This window comes from Patiria miniata, unplaced genomic scaffold (assembly GCF_015706575.1).
Source record: "Patiria miniata isolate m_02_andy unplaced genomic scaffold, ASM1570657v1 HiC_scaffold_8, whole genome shotgun sequence".
Classification (NCBI taxonomy): Eukaryota; Metazoa; Echinodermata; class Asteroidea; order Valvatida; family Asterinidae; genus Patiria; species Patiria miniata.
In genome coordinates, this window is record NW_024037075.1 from 11,519,530 (window position 1) to 11,537,661 (window position 18,132).

At 42.5% G+C, this 18,132-nt stretch overlaps 3 protein-coding genes across 5 annotated transcripts in view; 2 read left to right on the forward strand and 1 right to left on the reverse strand.

Annotated features, from left to right (window-relative positions):
* Window positions 1-3,117: 3,117 nt before the first annotated feature.
* Window positions 3,118-18,132, reverse strand: part of LOC119719319 (serine-enriched protein-like) — a 48,576-nt gene continuing 33,561 nt past the window's right edge. For all 3 annotated transcript variants that reach the window (XM_038188733.1, XM_038188731.1, XM_038188732.1), the window contains exons 4-5: window positions 5,599-5,756; window positions 3,118-5,298 (exon numbers count right to left, since the gene is read on the reverse strand). In XM_038188733.1, coding sequence (XP_038044661.1) covers window positions 4,408-5,298; window positions 5,599-5,756 — 1,049 coding nt within the window. In that variant the 3' untranslated portion in view covers window positions 3,118-4,407. The remainder of the gene's footprint in view (window positions 5,299-5,598; window positions 5,757-18,132) is intronic.
* On the forward strand, window positions 8,902-10,077 carry LOC119719323 (melanopsin-like). Its single transcript, XM_038188738.1, has one exon. It carries the CDS (start codon window positions 8,912-8,914, stop codon window positions 9,923-9,925), a length of 1,014 nt encoding a protein of 337 aa, XP_038044666.1. The 5' UTR covers window positions 8,902-8,911; the 3' UTR covers window positions 9,926-10,077.
* LOC119719321 (rhodopsin, GQ-coupled-like) lies at window positions 14,796-16,649 on the forward strand. The gene has a single exon (XM_038188736.1). It carries the CDS (start codon window positions 15,478-15,480, stop codon window positions 16,597-16,599), a length of 1,122 nt encoding a protein of 373 aa, XP_038044664.1. The 5' UTR covers window positions 14,796-15,477; the 3' UTR covers window positions 16,600-16,649.

Here is an 18,132-nt window from a genome sequence, read left to right on the forward strand (position 1 = left end):
ATTATAGGGGAAATATAAATCCTGCAAGTTGCATGAAGATACGGTCTTCCAACCTGGAGCAATTAATTTTCAAAGATTTCACCCGCCAACGTGACCATGCCTATGTACATGTAATTTCATTCAAAATAAAGTGTTACGTAACCTTTAGAAATCGCCCTTCGCAACCATATGGCTGCGTAAACAAAACAATAAATTTCTTTGTTCGTGTCGCCTTGTCAGTCCTGGTTCACAGCCAACCTAATTAGTCCAGTGGGAAGAAGGGGTAATCGAGCACCCTCGGAAATCAATTTCTAATTGACGGCTTTAGGTCAGACAAAGTTAACTGCGTAGAAAACGATTTGCTATGTTAAAAAAATTCAAAAAAAAATGTCCCACGTATTGTTTTCTGCAAATTAGTGCCGCCATTACTGAAAAATCTATTGTTTGCTATATCTCAGCCAATATTGCAGATAACTGAACGAATAAGGTATCTAAAGCCATGTTTTCAGGGTCAAAGATGACAAAAAACTTTTCTGAAAGTGGCAACATGTGTCCTTCATACTGCAATTGCCTTAAATTATTATTACATATTCATTCTTCAGCGGTTCCTGTCAATTTTCTAGAGTTTCGTGTCAAATACCATGGCAAAAATTACATGAAATGTCATTGCAATACAATGTGTTTTTATCTTGAGTTCCCGTTTTCACAATAACTGTGTTTACATCTCGAACGACCAGACGTCGGAGCGTGGTGAGCAGTGTTTGTGTAGCGCGCCCGCTTTTTGAAAAAAAAATGTTCCATGACGAGAAAATACGGAGAGTCCCTTACAGTGTATTAAAATTCCCATAGACACTAGTGCTAAATACCCATACTTCTGTACTCGGAACTCTCACATGTTTTTAAGCTGCGCAGAGAAATGGCGATCAATATGTCATCTTTTATTTATTTTTTTCAATTGTTGGTGGGTTGACCATTGACCAAAAAAGACGACCCCTATTTTTCCCAAAGCGGAAAAGTAGCCAGCTTGAAAAATGATCCCTCCACAACATGAAAAAATAGCGCCACTTTCGAGCTCAATCGCATCAAAAATGCTCAAAATTGGAATTCCCAAGTCTGGGCCAGAGGTTCATTGCCATATTTTTTTTCAATTCCCCAATTTTGTGGCTCTCAGAACTCTCTAATATAGAATATTTTGAGGGTACGACTTTTATTCATGAGCTCGGCGGATGGGCTTAGGCCTATTCACAGGTGTGCACCCCTACACGTCAATTTCCTTCAATATATTACATTCATTCTTTGGCGGTTACTATCAATTTTCAATAACTGTGTTTACATCTCGAATGGCCAGACGTCGGAGCGCGGTGAGCAGTGTTTGTGTAGCGCGCCCTCTTGGCGATTTTAACCGAGGAGGAAGTGGGTGAAATTTTACAAAATAAAAATAAATGCAGTGTTTTGCGTGAATGTTAAAGTTATTAAATGACACAAAATTAACTTTCTATTCTGTCTGTCTCCTTAAATTAAAATAGTGTTTCACTTTATCCAAATACTGCACGCTCAAAAACATGGTGGAATGGACGAATGAAATACCGCAGCTGCCTGATGAATATACATGAGGGATAGTAAAACAAATACAACATGTTTTGCGGGGAAATAGTGAAAACAAATGACCCCTCGGTGTTGGATGATTGGGACTTCACTTCGCCTCGGGAGATGGTCCCAATCATCCAACACCTCGGGGTCATTAGTTTTATCAGCTTCTGGAGGTCAGTTCTGCCCTCGGAGTATGTATGGCAGTGACGATTATGAACAGTTAAGAGTGCGGTGGTATTTTCATGAGGTCATAGATGGAATGGAACATTCCATTTGTCACCGATAAAAGTGATTCTTTCCATTGCAAGAATGTGAACCATTAATTATTTGTTTGAAAACAACGCCTAATCCTCGTCATCTGATTACTAAAAGTGATTAGTAGTAATATAGTGCGACCTTGCGTTGCAATTGTTCGTTACCCTGGAATGGACCCTTTTGCGGTGCGACCGGGCCGAGAATTTTTTTCTCCTAAACGACATCCGCATACATAGTTGTTTAGCGCCCTCTACGATACTTTTATGATACGCGCGCAGGTTATTATTTGTTTCCCCAAATGTTGGCGTGTAGTGCGACAGCTCAGTCGATAGAGGATAGGATTTGCACCGCGAGGTTGCGGGTTCGCATCTTGGTTTGGCACCCGAATTTTTTCCCTTTTCTAACCTGAGACTTTGGAGGATTTTTTTTAAAAGGGAAATAAAGTCCGAATTTCATTACGTTCCAATTCTTTTTTTCCTCATTTTTATATGTTCTTCTCATGTTTTCATAAAAGTTAAGTCCAAAACGCCATAGCGTACACCCATATGTGGATGTCGTTTGGGAGAAAAAAAAATCGCGATCGGGCCGTGGGTTAAGATGAATAATTTAATGGACACGTGTCTCGACCAACCAATCAGATGACGGGGATTTATTCAAGCGTTGTATGATATTTAACAAAGGACAACGAAGGAACATAGCAAAGGCAGTAAATTTCGTCCGGGAAATTATTCTCAGTGTTAAATCGTATAAGAAAGATATAGTCAACACACGAAACGTTAGGCTATGCTTTGCATGCAGATTTCCGCCATCGTATTTGTAATAGCGAGCTAAATATCTTCTGCAAATTTAAAGAGTTAAGAAATTTTCACCAAAAACAAACAATTAACAATTGCTGTAACATTTTTGCTTCAATTGTCCGAAAGGTTTGCTAGTTAGATTTGATTTTACTTCGCCATGACCGTTATAAAGTCTCACCATGGTCATAAGGTCTCCCATTATTGTTTAGGAACAATGACTCTGTTGTGATTTGAACCAAAGAAAAGGCAACAACCGCTTGAGCAATCAAAGACAAAAAATAAGTAGACTATTATTGTTGTTATACTGGGAGAGTTGTTATTTATCTTGGTAGTCTTGTTTACGAGTATTACATGTAATATTTTAATGAATGTATATTAGTTGACATTTAAACGTCTCCTGATAAACCAGCAAGCGATATTTGATACAGCTTTTATCCCCGTTCCAAACATTTATTTGCAAGCGTTGCCTGTGCACTTTGCAACTCACAGTCGACACTGAAATCCATTCTTCGCCCTTACCAATATGCACATGATGTAAACATCCAATTCAACAGAAACGAAGCTTTGTGAAAAAAAAAACATTTTTTACTCACAGTGACGACACCAACTTCTTTCGTGACTTTATGTCATGACCTGTGTGGTTTCGTCGTTCTTTTTTGGTAGTCTCGATGCAAGATGTACTTGTATATATCGTTTATTATCGAAGCATCAGCTATGCATTTAGTGACTGTCAACATGCCCTGAGTTTTTGTAAGCTAGCAAAAGTTGAACCGAGATGAAAGTAGCTTTTTGGTATGTACGTTAATTTTGTGATATTGGAAGTATAATAATATCTTCCTGACGGCATATACCCCAGAATGGCAAACGCGTACACCACTTTCTATAAAATACAAACAACGTTACCGGAAAATACTTCACATTAACAAATTACATTAGTAAATTATGCGTCATGATTGGGTACTGTTCGCAGCCGACATAAATTCCAAAACCATGCTTTAAAGACATACCTGATTGAAAGGAAAAAAGTGGCACGTATACACAACTATTAAAGTGACATGTAGACAAACGCTGAGTCGACACCAAAATAGTTCGACACTGGAGAATATCATACCGACAACATCTGAACTGTTATGTCCACCATTTGGATGAAAAATATGAACCATTTCGTTGAGTGAGCCAAGCTTACAAACTTTGTATAGTGCACATGTTATATGTACAGTTTTAGCCGGAGAGCTTTTGATACCTTAAACACGGCAAAGAGCTCTTACGATCATCATGATATTCCTCTAAAACAAGCAGTGCTTTGTCGAGAGATTCGACTAATAATTGAAGGAAACTTTATACTGCATCGTACATTTTGAAACTAATATGAATGCGGCCATTGTTTGTATGTACACCTCCATGCTAGTTGTTTGTCAAATTACTGATACACAAATTGCAAAATATTGTAGCCCAATGTCAGTTCATGCATACAGGACAGTAAATGACACAGCTAGTTCAAGTGCTAACCAATCCCACAGTTAATTTACCGCTGATCTTACCATAAGTAGTATCAACACAGAATAAAGACATTGTCGCAAGGATGCGATGCACATTAAATTCTGTACACAATATAATAAACGAGAGCAAAACAAAAGTTAGTTAGGAGTGTGGAGACTCCTTCGTGCATCAACGTCTCCATTTTGTTGGTCAGAGAGAGACGCGGCAACAGTAAAAAGCTTCACGTCGGTTCTTATTCGGTAACTCAGTTTTCCTATAATTATATTATAATGAACGGTCCATGCCCTCAGAAAGGTATGCCGGGAATTGGCGATTTGGCTCCTATTGATTGAACCGACATCTTCTGGTCGGCCCTACCAAAGCTCCCGCCCGCACTGCTGCTATCGGTGACGTCAGAACTCGTCGACATAGACATGGAATCGAAATTGCTGAGCGAATTCGCGGTAGAGAGTTCATCGGCCGAGCGAGGGCGCTCCAGATGTGACTTCAAGTGGTAGCTGTGATTGTCTGGGACATATTCAAAGATGGCGCTTGGTTCATTGTCACAGTGACGGGAGGTAACTGTCCCCGCGTCCCCAAACCCCGACTCTGTCATCTGATCGGTTCGATTCCCTCCCTGACCATCGTCCGAGTCAACTGTGCTGAGTCGCCGGAACTCTGAAGATTTGGTCGGTGAGCCACGGTTGTTGAGATTGTAATCGGAAGCTTCGTCATCCGATAGGTCCGTCCGTTCTGTTTCAGCAGCACTTTGTGTGTCTCCGGCCATTGATGACCGGTCGTCCAGAGTGAGACTCAGCATGGACAGTCGCACCCGGTTCGGGGTAGCTGAGAGGGACCGGGCATCCACGCTGCCCGGGTCGGCCTGGAAGGCCAGGGCAGTCATGATCTTGTGATCGGGCACCACTCCAGAGTCCCGCACCTCCTGCATCAGGTCCGAGGCCGGAATGAGATGGAACGCTATGGTGTCTACGAACGGCGACATGGCACCTTTGATGGAGGTGCCGGGAGTGTTGCGGAAGTGGAGAGTGCTCCAGGCCAGGGCGGCGCGGAATTTCGTCAGCTCATCAGCCTGTAGCTCGTCTCGGGATAGGATGAGACGGACCACGTGCTGTGGGAGTTTCAGGAAGGCTGGGAAACCAAGGACATCTTCACCGTGTTCATCCACGAATTCCAAAGCCTAAACAGAAAAAAAGACAAACACCAAAGCTTTGGTTTAACATCAAAACTGTCTACTGTGGTATTTCAGTTTTACTGACCATCAATTAATCTTGTCAGCCTATGGATAACACCTTTCCGCCATCCAGGAATATCAGGAGTGTCGGTCAAAGCTATACTATATGTATTGACTCTGAGTGCCTCCCTGTAGAGGTGGAACATAGACTTACCCAATAATCTTACGAGGCAACCAATTATGTCACCCTGGCATCATCTTTTGACATGACATAATACTTGTACAGGATCAGGCTGATATACTAACCCTTTGGACAAGTGTCTTGGTGGCCTTGTACTGGATGTATTTCTCAGCGGAGGCAAGCAGCAGGCACACGGTGCTCAGGTCCAGACAGCTGTGCATGTACTCAATGCATGCTCGGCGTAGCTCGTCCAAGCCATAGTAGTCCGCAGCATTCATCAGACCTGCAGAGAAATACGGAGAAAATAAAGATCTCAAGAATATTATATTGTAAAAAAATACAAAGATTAAGTAATAAAAATGGGTATTTATAAAGCGCACGTATCAAACAGGACTGGTGCTCAAGGCGCTACATCATTATTACCCCTGCTCATTGGGCCCATGAAACATTCCAGATACCGTCTCAGCTCCCTGGGAAGTATACAGCTCGATGCAGCCTGTTAGGTGCAAGGAAGCTAATTCAATCACAATGACCATCTCTGCCCTCACATGTACCCATTTACTCCTGGGTGGAGAGAAGCAATCGAGTGACAAAGGGCCTTGCCCAAGGGCACACGCACCATGACCCAAGGCTGGACTCGAACCCACATCCTGCAGCTTTACCCGCAGACCACGAATCCTATGCCCCTAACCACGAGGCCACAACACTTCACTGTGACGATTAATATCTTACCAATATTCAGACTTAGTATCTGTTTTGATTATAGTTTTTATTACAAAGTGACTGTGAGCAGGTGAACTAGTATCTCTTTATATCAAAGCAGTCATACGCCTGCCCAGAATTACGTTAGTACTGCTTGCATCCACCAGTGCCGTTCTTCTGCAACAATGTGTCGACCAGTCAAATATCGTTCATATCAGTCCCCAACTAACGACCTGGCGTTTCCAGTCAGTGCACTTAATGGAAAATGCTGAAAACGCGTTATATCTGTAATCGCCTGCCTGCTGGTATTCTCTTATATTCTGCCTGTCCGATGCACCATACTCCCAACAGCGATTGGCTTCGGCGAATTCGGATACGATTCTTTCTTCGGCACTTGCTTCTGGGTCAATTACAGACAATCCTTGCGCACACATCAGAGCACTTTGGGCGTGGTCTTCTGTTTTTCCGTCCAGTTGATAATCATCTCGATGTGCTACATCTCGATTTGCCGGTACGTTCTCAAGACGTCCCGCCGCAAGGCCCGTCATGACACTCCAACTCTCTCCGGTGTGGTGATTGGAGCTGATGCATCTGGGCGTAAGAGGCTTTGGAAGAGGCATATTGCCTCTCAGCCCACGTTTTCTGCCTCCTTCCATTTTTATTTGCTCTGGCCAGCGGCCCAGAACAATTAAGCCTCGATCTATCGAATCGCGCCCTACGCGCGCTGCATGGACTAACCGTCAACACCAGAATCAAACCCATCTTGTATACCACACACCCCGACTGCCGATTTCAAGGAGTCTTAATTTCTCCTACATGATACGTGGCAACTGCAAATACATTCCACAGACAAGCTGTTAACGTTAGGCCAAATGTTAGCCCTAAGGATAATAAAATACCGATATGATGAAACAATTTAACAATTACATCATTACATAACCTGATTGGGATATCGCCTGAGAACCGTGAAGTCCATTGAATCAGGTGCTGTTATCGGTGTGGGAAATGATGAACGAAAACAGCTGATGTGGAAAAGAAAATACAGTAACAAAGAACCTGACTAGCATACGTAATCTTTCGATCGCCGTCAGTGGTAGCTCAATACCCTTCGATCGGAGCACCCGAATGACAGTTCTCGGCCAAATTCATGTTCTTTGGCTGTTGCATTAACCCAATGATGTGTCACATCTCGTCCGGACTTCAAGGAAGCATTTGCAGTTATTTGTCAACAGATAGCACCAATAGAAACACGTTCTTGAAGTGTTTCAATTCAAGATGTCTCGTGCAATTCCATATTGTGAAGTAGCCGAAAGTACTACTCCTTCGACGTAAATTGCACCGTTACGACGCACCAAGGACAAGAAACTTAATATTCTTTCTCACGTAAATTAATCGAATCAATCAAGAAAATGGAGTGGAAGTCGACATCAGCCAACAAATTACGAGGTACTGAATGAGAAAAAGGCACGTCTTGGACGTAACGTGTAGGCATTTGTTTGCTATCATTTCCACAGTCGTGCCTCCTTCTATGGTGCTGCTCATTTAAATATTGCTCCCGAATTTATCTTTAATGTGTTGAAAGACGGAATAATTTAATTTGATAAAGACAACTCCGCAGGCCAGGGCGGCCCGCCCACGTTTGTAGAAATGTCGTCATAACTTTGTGTAAACGTAACTCTTCTTGAAGACTGATAAATTCTGACGAAGTCTAGCCGTGCTTACTCAAAGACAGTCTTCAGTGGACCATGTGCATAGAGTCAATGCAACCGAAGCTTTTGCTTGTCAACGCCGAGTAAAGGAATTATGTGTTCGACCTGTCTAGTCTGCAAACATGTGTCAAAACTAATAGATGTCCGCTAAATATGAGCCAATTCGGAAGGTCTGTGTTTGTCCGCGCTAATGCGTGGCAGTGTTCGATTTTCCCCAATGAACAGTATGACGGTACGACAAGCGCATAATCGATATATGTATGTGATGGCTGCCTTGAAATCACTAAATGTTCAGCTGTTGCATCTGAAATGCGCACCATGAACTGCAGTTTACTTCTCCGTGTTTTGGGATTCATAACTTGGTCTCCGACTTTAAAGGTCGCAGACGCAGCAGCAATAAGGAACACATTTTCCAATTGTGTCAGGCCAGCTGCATGTACGCATCTTTAAGGCCTCAATTTGTAGGCCTGCCGGGAATATCTTGATGGTGACGTATTATTCTGGCCCATTTACCCAGAGATGCCCGATAGAAAGTTTAATCTGACAAATGGGAACTTAATTGAAGCATCGGCAAAACAGTTTACTGTCAGATATAGATGATGTCACTTATGGAACAGTTTGCTGTTCCTAGGAGACTTCTGCACATCCATCAAAAAAGGTAAGTACTTTCGTTCTTACAGAAATTGTCCATTAAGAAGTGATCTGTCACTGCCACAAAGATCAATGATTGACAGGAATAATGTGCTTGCAGTCAGTCATGCATGATGCGCTTGAACTGTTTGGCAATATCACGTCCAAGTTCTGCAGGTATCGCAGCATCATGCATTTTTAGTCGCTTCGACCGCACGAAGATCACACATGCATACATGCTGCGAATATGTTTGCAGTCTTAGTTCATTTTGAAGCCGCAACATGTCTGCCAATTCAGTGGTGTGTTAGCCTGTATGAGGCGATACTATAATCTGGCTCTTCAATTGCTTGACATAATTAGGATTTCTGTCTTCCATCCCCAGGGTTTGGTCAGTTGATGTCTAGTCCATCTCGAAGTATGGATACGTGGAGGGTTAACACTACGAATGTTGTCTGGACTTCTGAGGAACCGTTCAAAACGTACAGGAATTACTATGAAAGGCAGATTATAGCATCTATGACCATCTTAATATCCATTCTGGGGATTATTGGTAACACCCTGGTCATCACAGCCGTGCCATTGTCCAAGAAACTTCGCACGGTAACCAACGTGTTTGTGCTGAACCTAAGCGTCAGTGACTTGCTCAGTTGCCTCTTTCTACCCTGGGACGCTGTGGCGGTGTTAAGCGAGGATGGCTGGCCACTCCAACAAGCTAATTGGCTTTGCTCTATGACAGCATTCGTCTTGATTACTGGCAACAATTGTACCGTCAACACTCTAGCACTCATAGCTATTAACAGGTGGATTGGTATCACTAAAACTCATGCCACAACACGCCGCATCTATACCCGTCGTAACATCGCCTGTATGCTCGTTGTGGCCTGGTTTTTCCCGCTGTGCTCCGCTTTGGTCCCTGTTTTTACTGACTTTGGTGAGTTCGGTTACGAACCCCGCTACAGCTCCTGCCTGTGGGTAAGGGACAACCCATACACGCATCTCTACGGCCTTATTCTTGGCGTCTGTTTTTTCCCTATTCAGCTCATCATTATCACACTTTGCTACGCTGCAATTTACCGTTACGTGATCAAGACTTCACGTCGCACAGTCGGCCGTGATGTCACTACTGTATCTGGCACTGTCAACGGTATTGGAAGTGGTATACGAAAACAGCTCTGGCAGAGAAAAGTTGCAGTTACCAAGAACTTGGCCTACGTGGTTTTAGCCTACATCATTCTACGTACGCCTTCAGTTGTGGCCCTTATCCCCTTGGGGTTTGATTGGAGCATCCGCATGACGCCATACGCGGCCAAAATCACGTTCTTTGGCTGCTGCATCAACCCAATGATATATGCGACGTCTCACCCGGACTTCAAGGAAGCATTGTCTTTCATGTGTCGTGGATGCAGATAGACAATGTTCTTGTTGACCAAACTAAGAGTTCTCACCATCAAAATGACTCAGAAACTTGAGATCACGGCCCGAAAATCTAGCCCGTCGATCGGAAATTATTCATCTGGTACAAGCACTTGAAGGTACTATTTGTACCATGATTGATTAAGACGTCCATAGTTGTTATTAGAATTGTTTCAGCTAATGATAGTCATTAACTTTGCAAAGTGACATCAAAACGTCAAGTGGAGTTGACCGATTGAGCCATAAAACCGCCGGCGTAAGCGAAGTCGAGTTATGAGATTTACAAAACTTGAATCTAATTGGTTTTGTAAGGATGGTGGTGGGCCACGGGCCAACTGGAATAGAAAAAAGCGTGACTGGGAATGCGTCTTACTTATACTGAAACCTCAATATGTTATACAATAAGTTTAAGGAGTAATCCAACCTCATTTTCAACTGAGGTAATCCATTTGTGCTCGTTATTCCCACCAGCGGATTGTTCCTGTTCACGTTTGTTTTTATAATCCAAAAGTTCACTCCCAAAAAAGTGAAAATGCCCGGCGGAGAATTACCGCAAGATACGAGAAATAACCTGAATTGTTAAGAATGCCTACAACGAAGGAAGTTTTGAAATGAATTGAAAAGATGATTGTTTATTTCTGTGCCTAAGATGTATGAGTTGTAATTTAAAAAAAAAGCGAGATTTCCAATTTGAGATACAGGTAGATTATGTACTATAGAGCAGTAATGGGAAATGCGCATTTTAATATTTAATTAATGAGATTTGCCACAGCGACGCGCAGTGACACAGTCATGTAGGCCACTCTCAATAAAAGTGTATTTGCATTTCATATCGCCAGTATTGCTATACATTAACTCTGTCGATAGCTCCACCAAGCAAAACGGTTGCTGTCGTGAGTGAAGTTGGCTCGCCCGTCCGACAAGCCTACTGGCTCTGCGTGGCCACCAGTGCGGCCATGCTCATCGGTAACGGCTGCAGTATCAATACCCTAGCTCTGATATATAGGATTGAAAAGGTGGATCTGTATCACTAAGTCTAAGGCCCTGACACGCTGTATCTATAATCGCCTGCCTGCTGGTATTCTCTTATATTCTGCCTGTCCGATGCACCATACTCCCAACAGCGATTGGCTTCCGTGAGTTCGGATACGATTCTTTCTTCAGCACTTGCTCCTGGGTCATAGCCAATCCTTACGCAATTCCATATTGTGAAGTAGCCGATCGAAAGTACTGCTCCTTCGACGTAAATTGTACCGTAACGACGGACCAAGGACAAGAAACTTCTTTCTCACGTAAATAAATCGAATAAATCAAGAAGATGGAATGGAAGTCGACATCAACAAACAAATTACGAGGTACTGAATGAGGAGAGGGCACGCCTTGGACGTAACGTGACATTTGTTGCCTATCCTTTCGACAGATATGTACATGACTCTTTCTTTGGTGCTGCCAATTTAAATATTACTTTATCTTTAATGTGTTGGAAGACGGAAGAAGTTAATTTGATTAAGACAACCCCGCGGGGCGGCCATGCCTACATTCGTAGAAATTTCGTCGTAACTTTGTGTAAACGTAACTCTTCTTGAAGACTGATAAATTCTGGCGAAGTCTAGCCGTATTCGTTCAAAGATAGTCTTCAGTGGACCATGTGCTTAAAAGATAGTTTTCAGTTGACCATGTGCTTAGAGTAAATGCAACAGAAGCTTTTGCCTGTCAACGCCGACTAAATGAATTATGTGTTCGACCTGTCTGCAAAACGTGACAAAACTAATAGATGTCCGCTAAATAGAAGCTAATTCGGAGGGTTTGTGTTTGTTTTCCGCGCTAATACGTGGCAGTGTTCGATTTTCCCCGATGTACAGGGTGTCCCCAAAAAAATGCTCCACTCTCCTTTTTTTTACAAATGCAAGCAAACCTGAATGCATAAATTTTCTTATTATGCATGTCAAGCAAACAAGAGAAAACCAACCAACCATGGCATTGTCCATTTATTGGACTTTGACTAAAAATACCTATTTGTAAATCAACCACACGTAACAATTGTGAACAATCAGCCATAGGTGAACAATTGTTACGTGTGGTTGATTTACAAATAGGTATTTTTAGTCAAAGTCCTATAAATGGACAATGCCATGGTTGGTTGGTTTTCTCTTGTATGCTTGATAACGACTGATGACTGGTCTTTCATAATAGATACCAAGTAGAATTTTTGAAAAGCACACTTGACAAAAATCGACATTTTAAAATTGGTGATTTGAGTCCCCAGAGCAGTTGGCAAATGGAGGCGAGTTCATATTTAAGCATTTCTGTCCCTAGTGGATTGATAGTATGATCCGATTTTTTGGGTAGATAACAACCAAGACACATAGCATTCTTACCTTGCATAATAAGAAAATTTATGCATTCAGGTTTGCTTGAATTTGTAAAAAGAGGAGAGTGGAGCATTTTTTGGGACACCCTGTACAGTATGACGGTACGACAAGCGCAAATACGAAGACATCAGGTGATTTATAAACACCCATCGGGCATAATCGATATTAATGTCTTTCTTGGTCATTTCATTCCAAATAAGTAATTTTGAATTACAGCATGACTTTGGGGTTAAGGAGTCCTTTTCATTATAGTGTAATTCTTAAAAATAAACTTTTACTATATTCATCAATTAAAGTTATCACATCTTCTGCTTTAGCTTTTTAATACACAGAATAAATACATCATTTAATCTGATTATTGACCTTCGTTGCTTGTTCAAGTGTCTTTTGTTTACTGCAATCTCGATAGTAAGAACATATCAGATGACCATTTTAATTGGTTAAAGACCTGTTGGCGCTATGCTTTGTCAACTGTCAGCTACTGGATTAATTAACTTTAATCTTTCTAATCTTTCATCTCTAGATCTACTTTGCTGCTTGTTATAAATCTACAACTTCATAACTGCTTTACTCCTACCCCTAGGTGATGCTGATTGTAATAACTTTTTTGTGAGTGGACGGTGGGGTGCCAGTGTAGCGTGAATATCCGACTCCATGAAATGTGGACTCATTGGTAGTACTGCGCACGCGTGAGTACAATACTGTGCTATTTTTAGGATCATTTCGGGAGAGTGACCTGTCACGTGCGAGGGATCAACCAATAATAGGGAAATAGGGGTCCGATTGTCATAGGAGTCGAATTTTCATGTGACACCGGCGGTAAAAATTAGATTCTGTCAAGCACAAAATGGCTTCATATACTGTCTTGTTGCAGGCAAACTACCAATGAAGCTGTGCATGGCTGGATGTACAGGTTTCAGTGCTTTTTCCATTGTACTTATGATTTGCATTTCCATACCTTGTACTGATTGGCATTTGGCTTTCTGTTTTGTTCCCTGTAATTCTTTACGGTGCCAAAACAGTTCACAACTCCTGGGGGTTGTGACGCGCTTAATAGAATGACCAGTCAACCATACATTTAATTAATTGTTTCTTAGGTGCCTTGAAATCACTGCATGTTCCGTTATTGCAACCTGGGGGTTGTGATGTGCGAAATAGAATGACCAGTCAACCATACATTTAATTAAGTGTTTCTTAAGTATGTTGTATGTGATAGGTGCCTTGAAATCACTGCATGTTCCGTTATTGCAACCGAAATACGTACCATTACTTCAGGCATCAAACCTTTCCACGGACTGACCCGCTCATTTCCTCGTGTTTTACTTGAATGCCCTTACAAATTGGAAAAAAAACACTGTACAAAGTCTTGTGTGGTTTGGAATGTCTCCGTTATTTCTCGATTACCAGTTGCATGCCTGATTAACTGCAGATTGCTTCCCCGTGTTTCGGATTCATGAGTTGGTCTCCGACTTTTAACAGTGCACTGGAGTCCACTCGAGGCCAGACGTCTCCAGAGCCGGCTAGGGATGCTTTATAGGATCCGCTTCAACTTGGAAGACATACACTTCAGCTCCTTCCTCTCTGAAGCCACATCGGGCCGTTCACGGTTCCTCGTGCCCCATTGCAGAACACAGGTCTACTCCTCATCATTCGTCACCCACAAAGTTGCAAAGATTGGAACTCCCTGACCTTTGACCCAGCCAGTCTACCCTCCCTCGATGCGTTCAAATCAGCATTGAGGAATGTTACCCACTAGCTTTGAGTTTATTTCTTTTTAACCTGGACTCCAGTACTATACATGAACATAGTTTTTAACACAGTGAGTCAAGCGCATTCATTGTTCTTGGAACACGCCCCCAACCTGCAGTGCGTTGTTCTTCTCATAAAAAGGAAGGAAGGTCGCAGACGCAGCAGCTTCAGAGAACATATTTTTAAAACGTTTCAAAACATATTCTGCTGAATTTAAGTTACTGCACGGCACATTACAGACCGCGTAGGCGTTTAGATAATTGAATTACTTCTGAGACGCCCCGGGAATTCAAACTGTATTAAGGACCTACTTACCATTTAACTAGAAAAGTAGCAAATTGTCTCCCTAAGCATAGGCTGGCGCTATGATGTGTGATAGCACGTGGAAATTGAAGCTGATTTTCAGCACCTTCTTCGCCCCCGTTTAGTTAATTGACCGTGTTGTTAGTTAATTGATTAATCGAAAGACCTCGACGTACACATTAACCAGGTCGCACTCACATTATTTGTCGGTCCCTTACAAATAAAAAAAAAAAAAACTGTACAAAGTCTTGTGTGGTTTGGAATGTCTCCGTATTTATTATATTAGACTGTCGCACGGGTAACCCATGCGACATTCTACTACGCATGCGTATTTACAATGTGCGCGCGTTTGGTAAACAGCAAGAATAACATCTGGCACGTGATGGTGAATTGACCAGTGAGAGTTCGGCTCTCGATCATGAATATGTATGAGGTATAGTAATTCTTTTTAACCTGGACTCCAGTACTACATGAACATAGTTTTTAACACAGTGAGTCAAGCGCATTCATTGTTTTTGGAACACGCCCCCAACCTGCAGTGCGTTGTTCTTCTCATAAAAAGGAGGGAAGGTCGCAGACGCAGCAGCTTCAGAGAACATATTTTACAATTGTGTCAGGCCAGCTGCATGAACGTAGCTTTGTGGCCTCAATTCCCAGGCCTACCGGGATTATCTTGAGGGTGACGTATTATTCTGGCCCATTTACCCAGAGATGTCCGACAGAAAGTTTAATCTGACAAATGGGAACTTAATTGAAGCATCAACTAAGCAGTTTGCCTTCAACGATGATGTCACTTATGGAAACGTTTGCTGTTCTTAGGAGACTTCTGCACAGCCATCAATAAAAGGTACGTACTTTCGCTCTTACGGAACTTATCCATAAGAAAGTGATCTGTCACTGCCACAAAGATCAATGATTGACAGGAATTGTGCTTACAGTGAATGTGTTCACGTCAGTCATGCATGATGCGCTTGAACTGTTTAGCAATATCACGTCCAAGTTCTGCAGGTATCGCAGCATCATTTATCGCAGCCTTTTTAGTCGCTTCGACCTCACGAAGATCACACATGCATACATGCTGCGAATATGTTTGCAGTCTTACTCAGTTCATTTTAAAGCCGCAACATGTCTGCCAATTCAGTGGTGTGTATAGCCTGTATGAGGCGATACTATAATCTGGCTCTTCAATTGCTTGACATAATATTAGGATTTCTGTCTTCCATCCCCAGGGTTTTGATGTCTCCATCCCGAAGTATGGATACGTGGAGGGTTAACACTACGAATGTTGTCTGGACTTCTGATGAACCGTTCAAAACGTACAGGAATTACTATGAAAGGCAGATTATAGCATCTATGACCATCTTGATATCCATTCTGGGGATTATTGGTAACACCCTGGTCATCACAGCCGTGCCATTGTCCAAGAAACTTCGCACGGTAACCAACGTGTTTGTGCTGAACCTAAGCGTCAGTGACTTGCTCAGTTGCCTCTTTCTACCCTGGGACGCTGTGGCGCTGTTAAGCGAGGATGGCTGGCCACTCCAACAAGCTAATTGGCTTTGCTCTATGACAGCATTCGTCTTGATAACTGGCCACAATTGTACCGTCAACACTCTAGCACTCATAGCTATTAACAGGTGGATTGGTCTCACCAAAACTCATGCCACAACACGCCGCATCTATACCCGTCGTAACATCGCCTGTATGCTCGTTGTGGCCTGGTTTGTCCCGCTGTGCTCCGCTTTGGTCCCTGTTTTTACTGACTTTGGTGAGTTCGGTTACGAACCTCGCTACAGCTCCTGCCTGTGGGTAAGGAACAACCCATACACGAATCTCTACGGCCTTATTCTTGGCATCTGCTTTTTCCCTATTCATCTCATCATTATCACACTTTGCTACGCTGCAATTTACCGTTACGTGATCAAGACTTCACGTCGCACAGTCAGCCATGATGTCACTACTGTATCTGGTACTGTTAATGGTATTGCAAGTGGTATACAAAAACGGCTCTGGCAGAGGAAGGTTGCAGTTACCAAGAACTTGGCCTACGTGGTTTTAGCCTACGTCATTCTACGTACGCCTTCAATTGTGGCTCTTATCCCCTTGGGGTTTGATTGGAGCATCCGCATGACGCCATACGCGGCCAAAATCACGTTCTTTGGCTGCTGCATCAACCCAATGATATATGCGACGTCTCACCCGGACTTCAAGGAAGCATTGTCTTTCATGTTTCGTGGATGCAGATAACCAATGTTCTTGTTGCACATAGACAATGTTCTTGAAAACCAAACTAAGAGTTCTCACCCCCAGAATGACTCAGAAAGTTGCGATAATGGCCCGAGAATGAACTACCCCGTTTGTGTTTTATTTCATGCGAGAACGAATTTCGGGGTCCACTTTTGCGACCCCAAAAATTCGGTTTGTTCGTGCTAGTTGTGATTTGTGCCGTGTGTAAATTTATGTGACATACACAACGTGTAGGCCTATCTTACATTGAATGACAAAGACACGAAAAGCATATGCGTACTCCGTCGTGTCCGATGTAAACAACCGGAGTATTTTTCGTCTTTTCTCGGGAACGGTAAGACATGAGGCCTAGGTTGGTTTCCTTTCAATCAGAACTGATGTTTGAATTACGATAAGTAAACAATCCAAAGCATGACATTTTTGGGGATTTCAGGTGGCCGTGCCCCTTTTAATAACTTCCCAAGTTTGTGATATGATTAAATAGCTTTTCGCAGAATTAACGGGCGCTTGCCTTTCAAAACATATTCTGCTGAATTGAAGTTACTGCCCGGCACATTACAGACATCGTAGGCGTTTAGATAATTGAATTACTTCTGAGACGCCCCGGGAATTCAAATTGTATTAAGGACCTACTTACCATTTAACTAGAAAAGTAGCAGATTTTCTCCCTAAGCATAGGCTGGCGCAATGATGTGTGATAGCACGTGGAAATTGAAGTTGATTTTCAGTACCTTCTTCGCCCCCGTTTAGTTAATTGACCGTGTTGTTAGTTACTTAATTAATCGGAAGACCTCGACATACACATTAACCTGGTCGCGCTCACATTATTTGTCGCTCCCCTCAAAGTTTGCATACGTTCAAAATTAGGGCGGAGATTTGTGTGTGTGTTTCTCTTTCTGGCTGCGGCGATGGCGCAGTCACATCAACTACAAACCAACACATTTTATTTTCTGGGGGAAAATGTCCACGTAAATGAATTGTCCCCCGTCCATGTACCGTGCACATAATGTTGGAATACACGACAGCTAGCAGTTCATTTGCATTCCGCTGTGGATGCACGTGGCGACGTGCCGGTGATCCATTGCGTGACGACCATTATACTCACTCAGTTGCTTTCCATTTCTGGAGGACATGTTAGCATTCTGCGCTTACGATTACTCTTAGTGAGACTTTTAACGGTAATGGGACTTTTAACACTTTAATACTCGACCAGCATTTAAAACTGGAACAGACCACAGGTATGTTGATTTTACCTTTTGTTTTTGCAAAAATAAACATATTGGCAGTTGCAACAAAATATTGTGTTCCCTTACGATGTTACGATTGTTAGAATCAAATTAAGCTGTCAAATAGCAGGAGTGGTTTTGAAACTTCGATGGTTAATTAAATGTATACAATCATTGCATTTTTAAATGTTGGAGCTTCATAAAGCCGTGTGATTGTTATAGTAAGTGTTATGGGAATTGATATTAACCTTCACTTTGCATTGGGAAACGGCAAAATAGCATTTCTATATGCATAGGTGTGCTTCTT

Coding starts and splice junctions, on each gene's coding strand:
- LOC119719323 (XM_038188738.1), top strand. CDS start 8,912: ATGTCTAGTCCATCTCGAAGTATGGATACGTGGAGGGTTAACACTACG.
- LOC119719321 (XM_038188736.1), top strand. CDS start 15,478: ATGTCTGCCAATTCAGTGGTGTGTATAGCCTGTATGAGGCGATACTAT.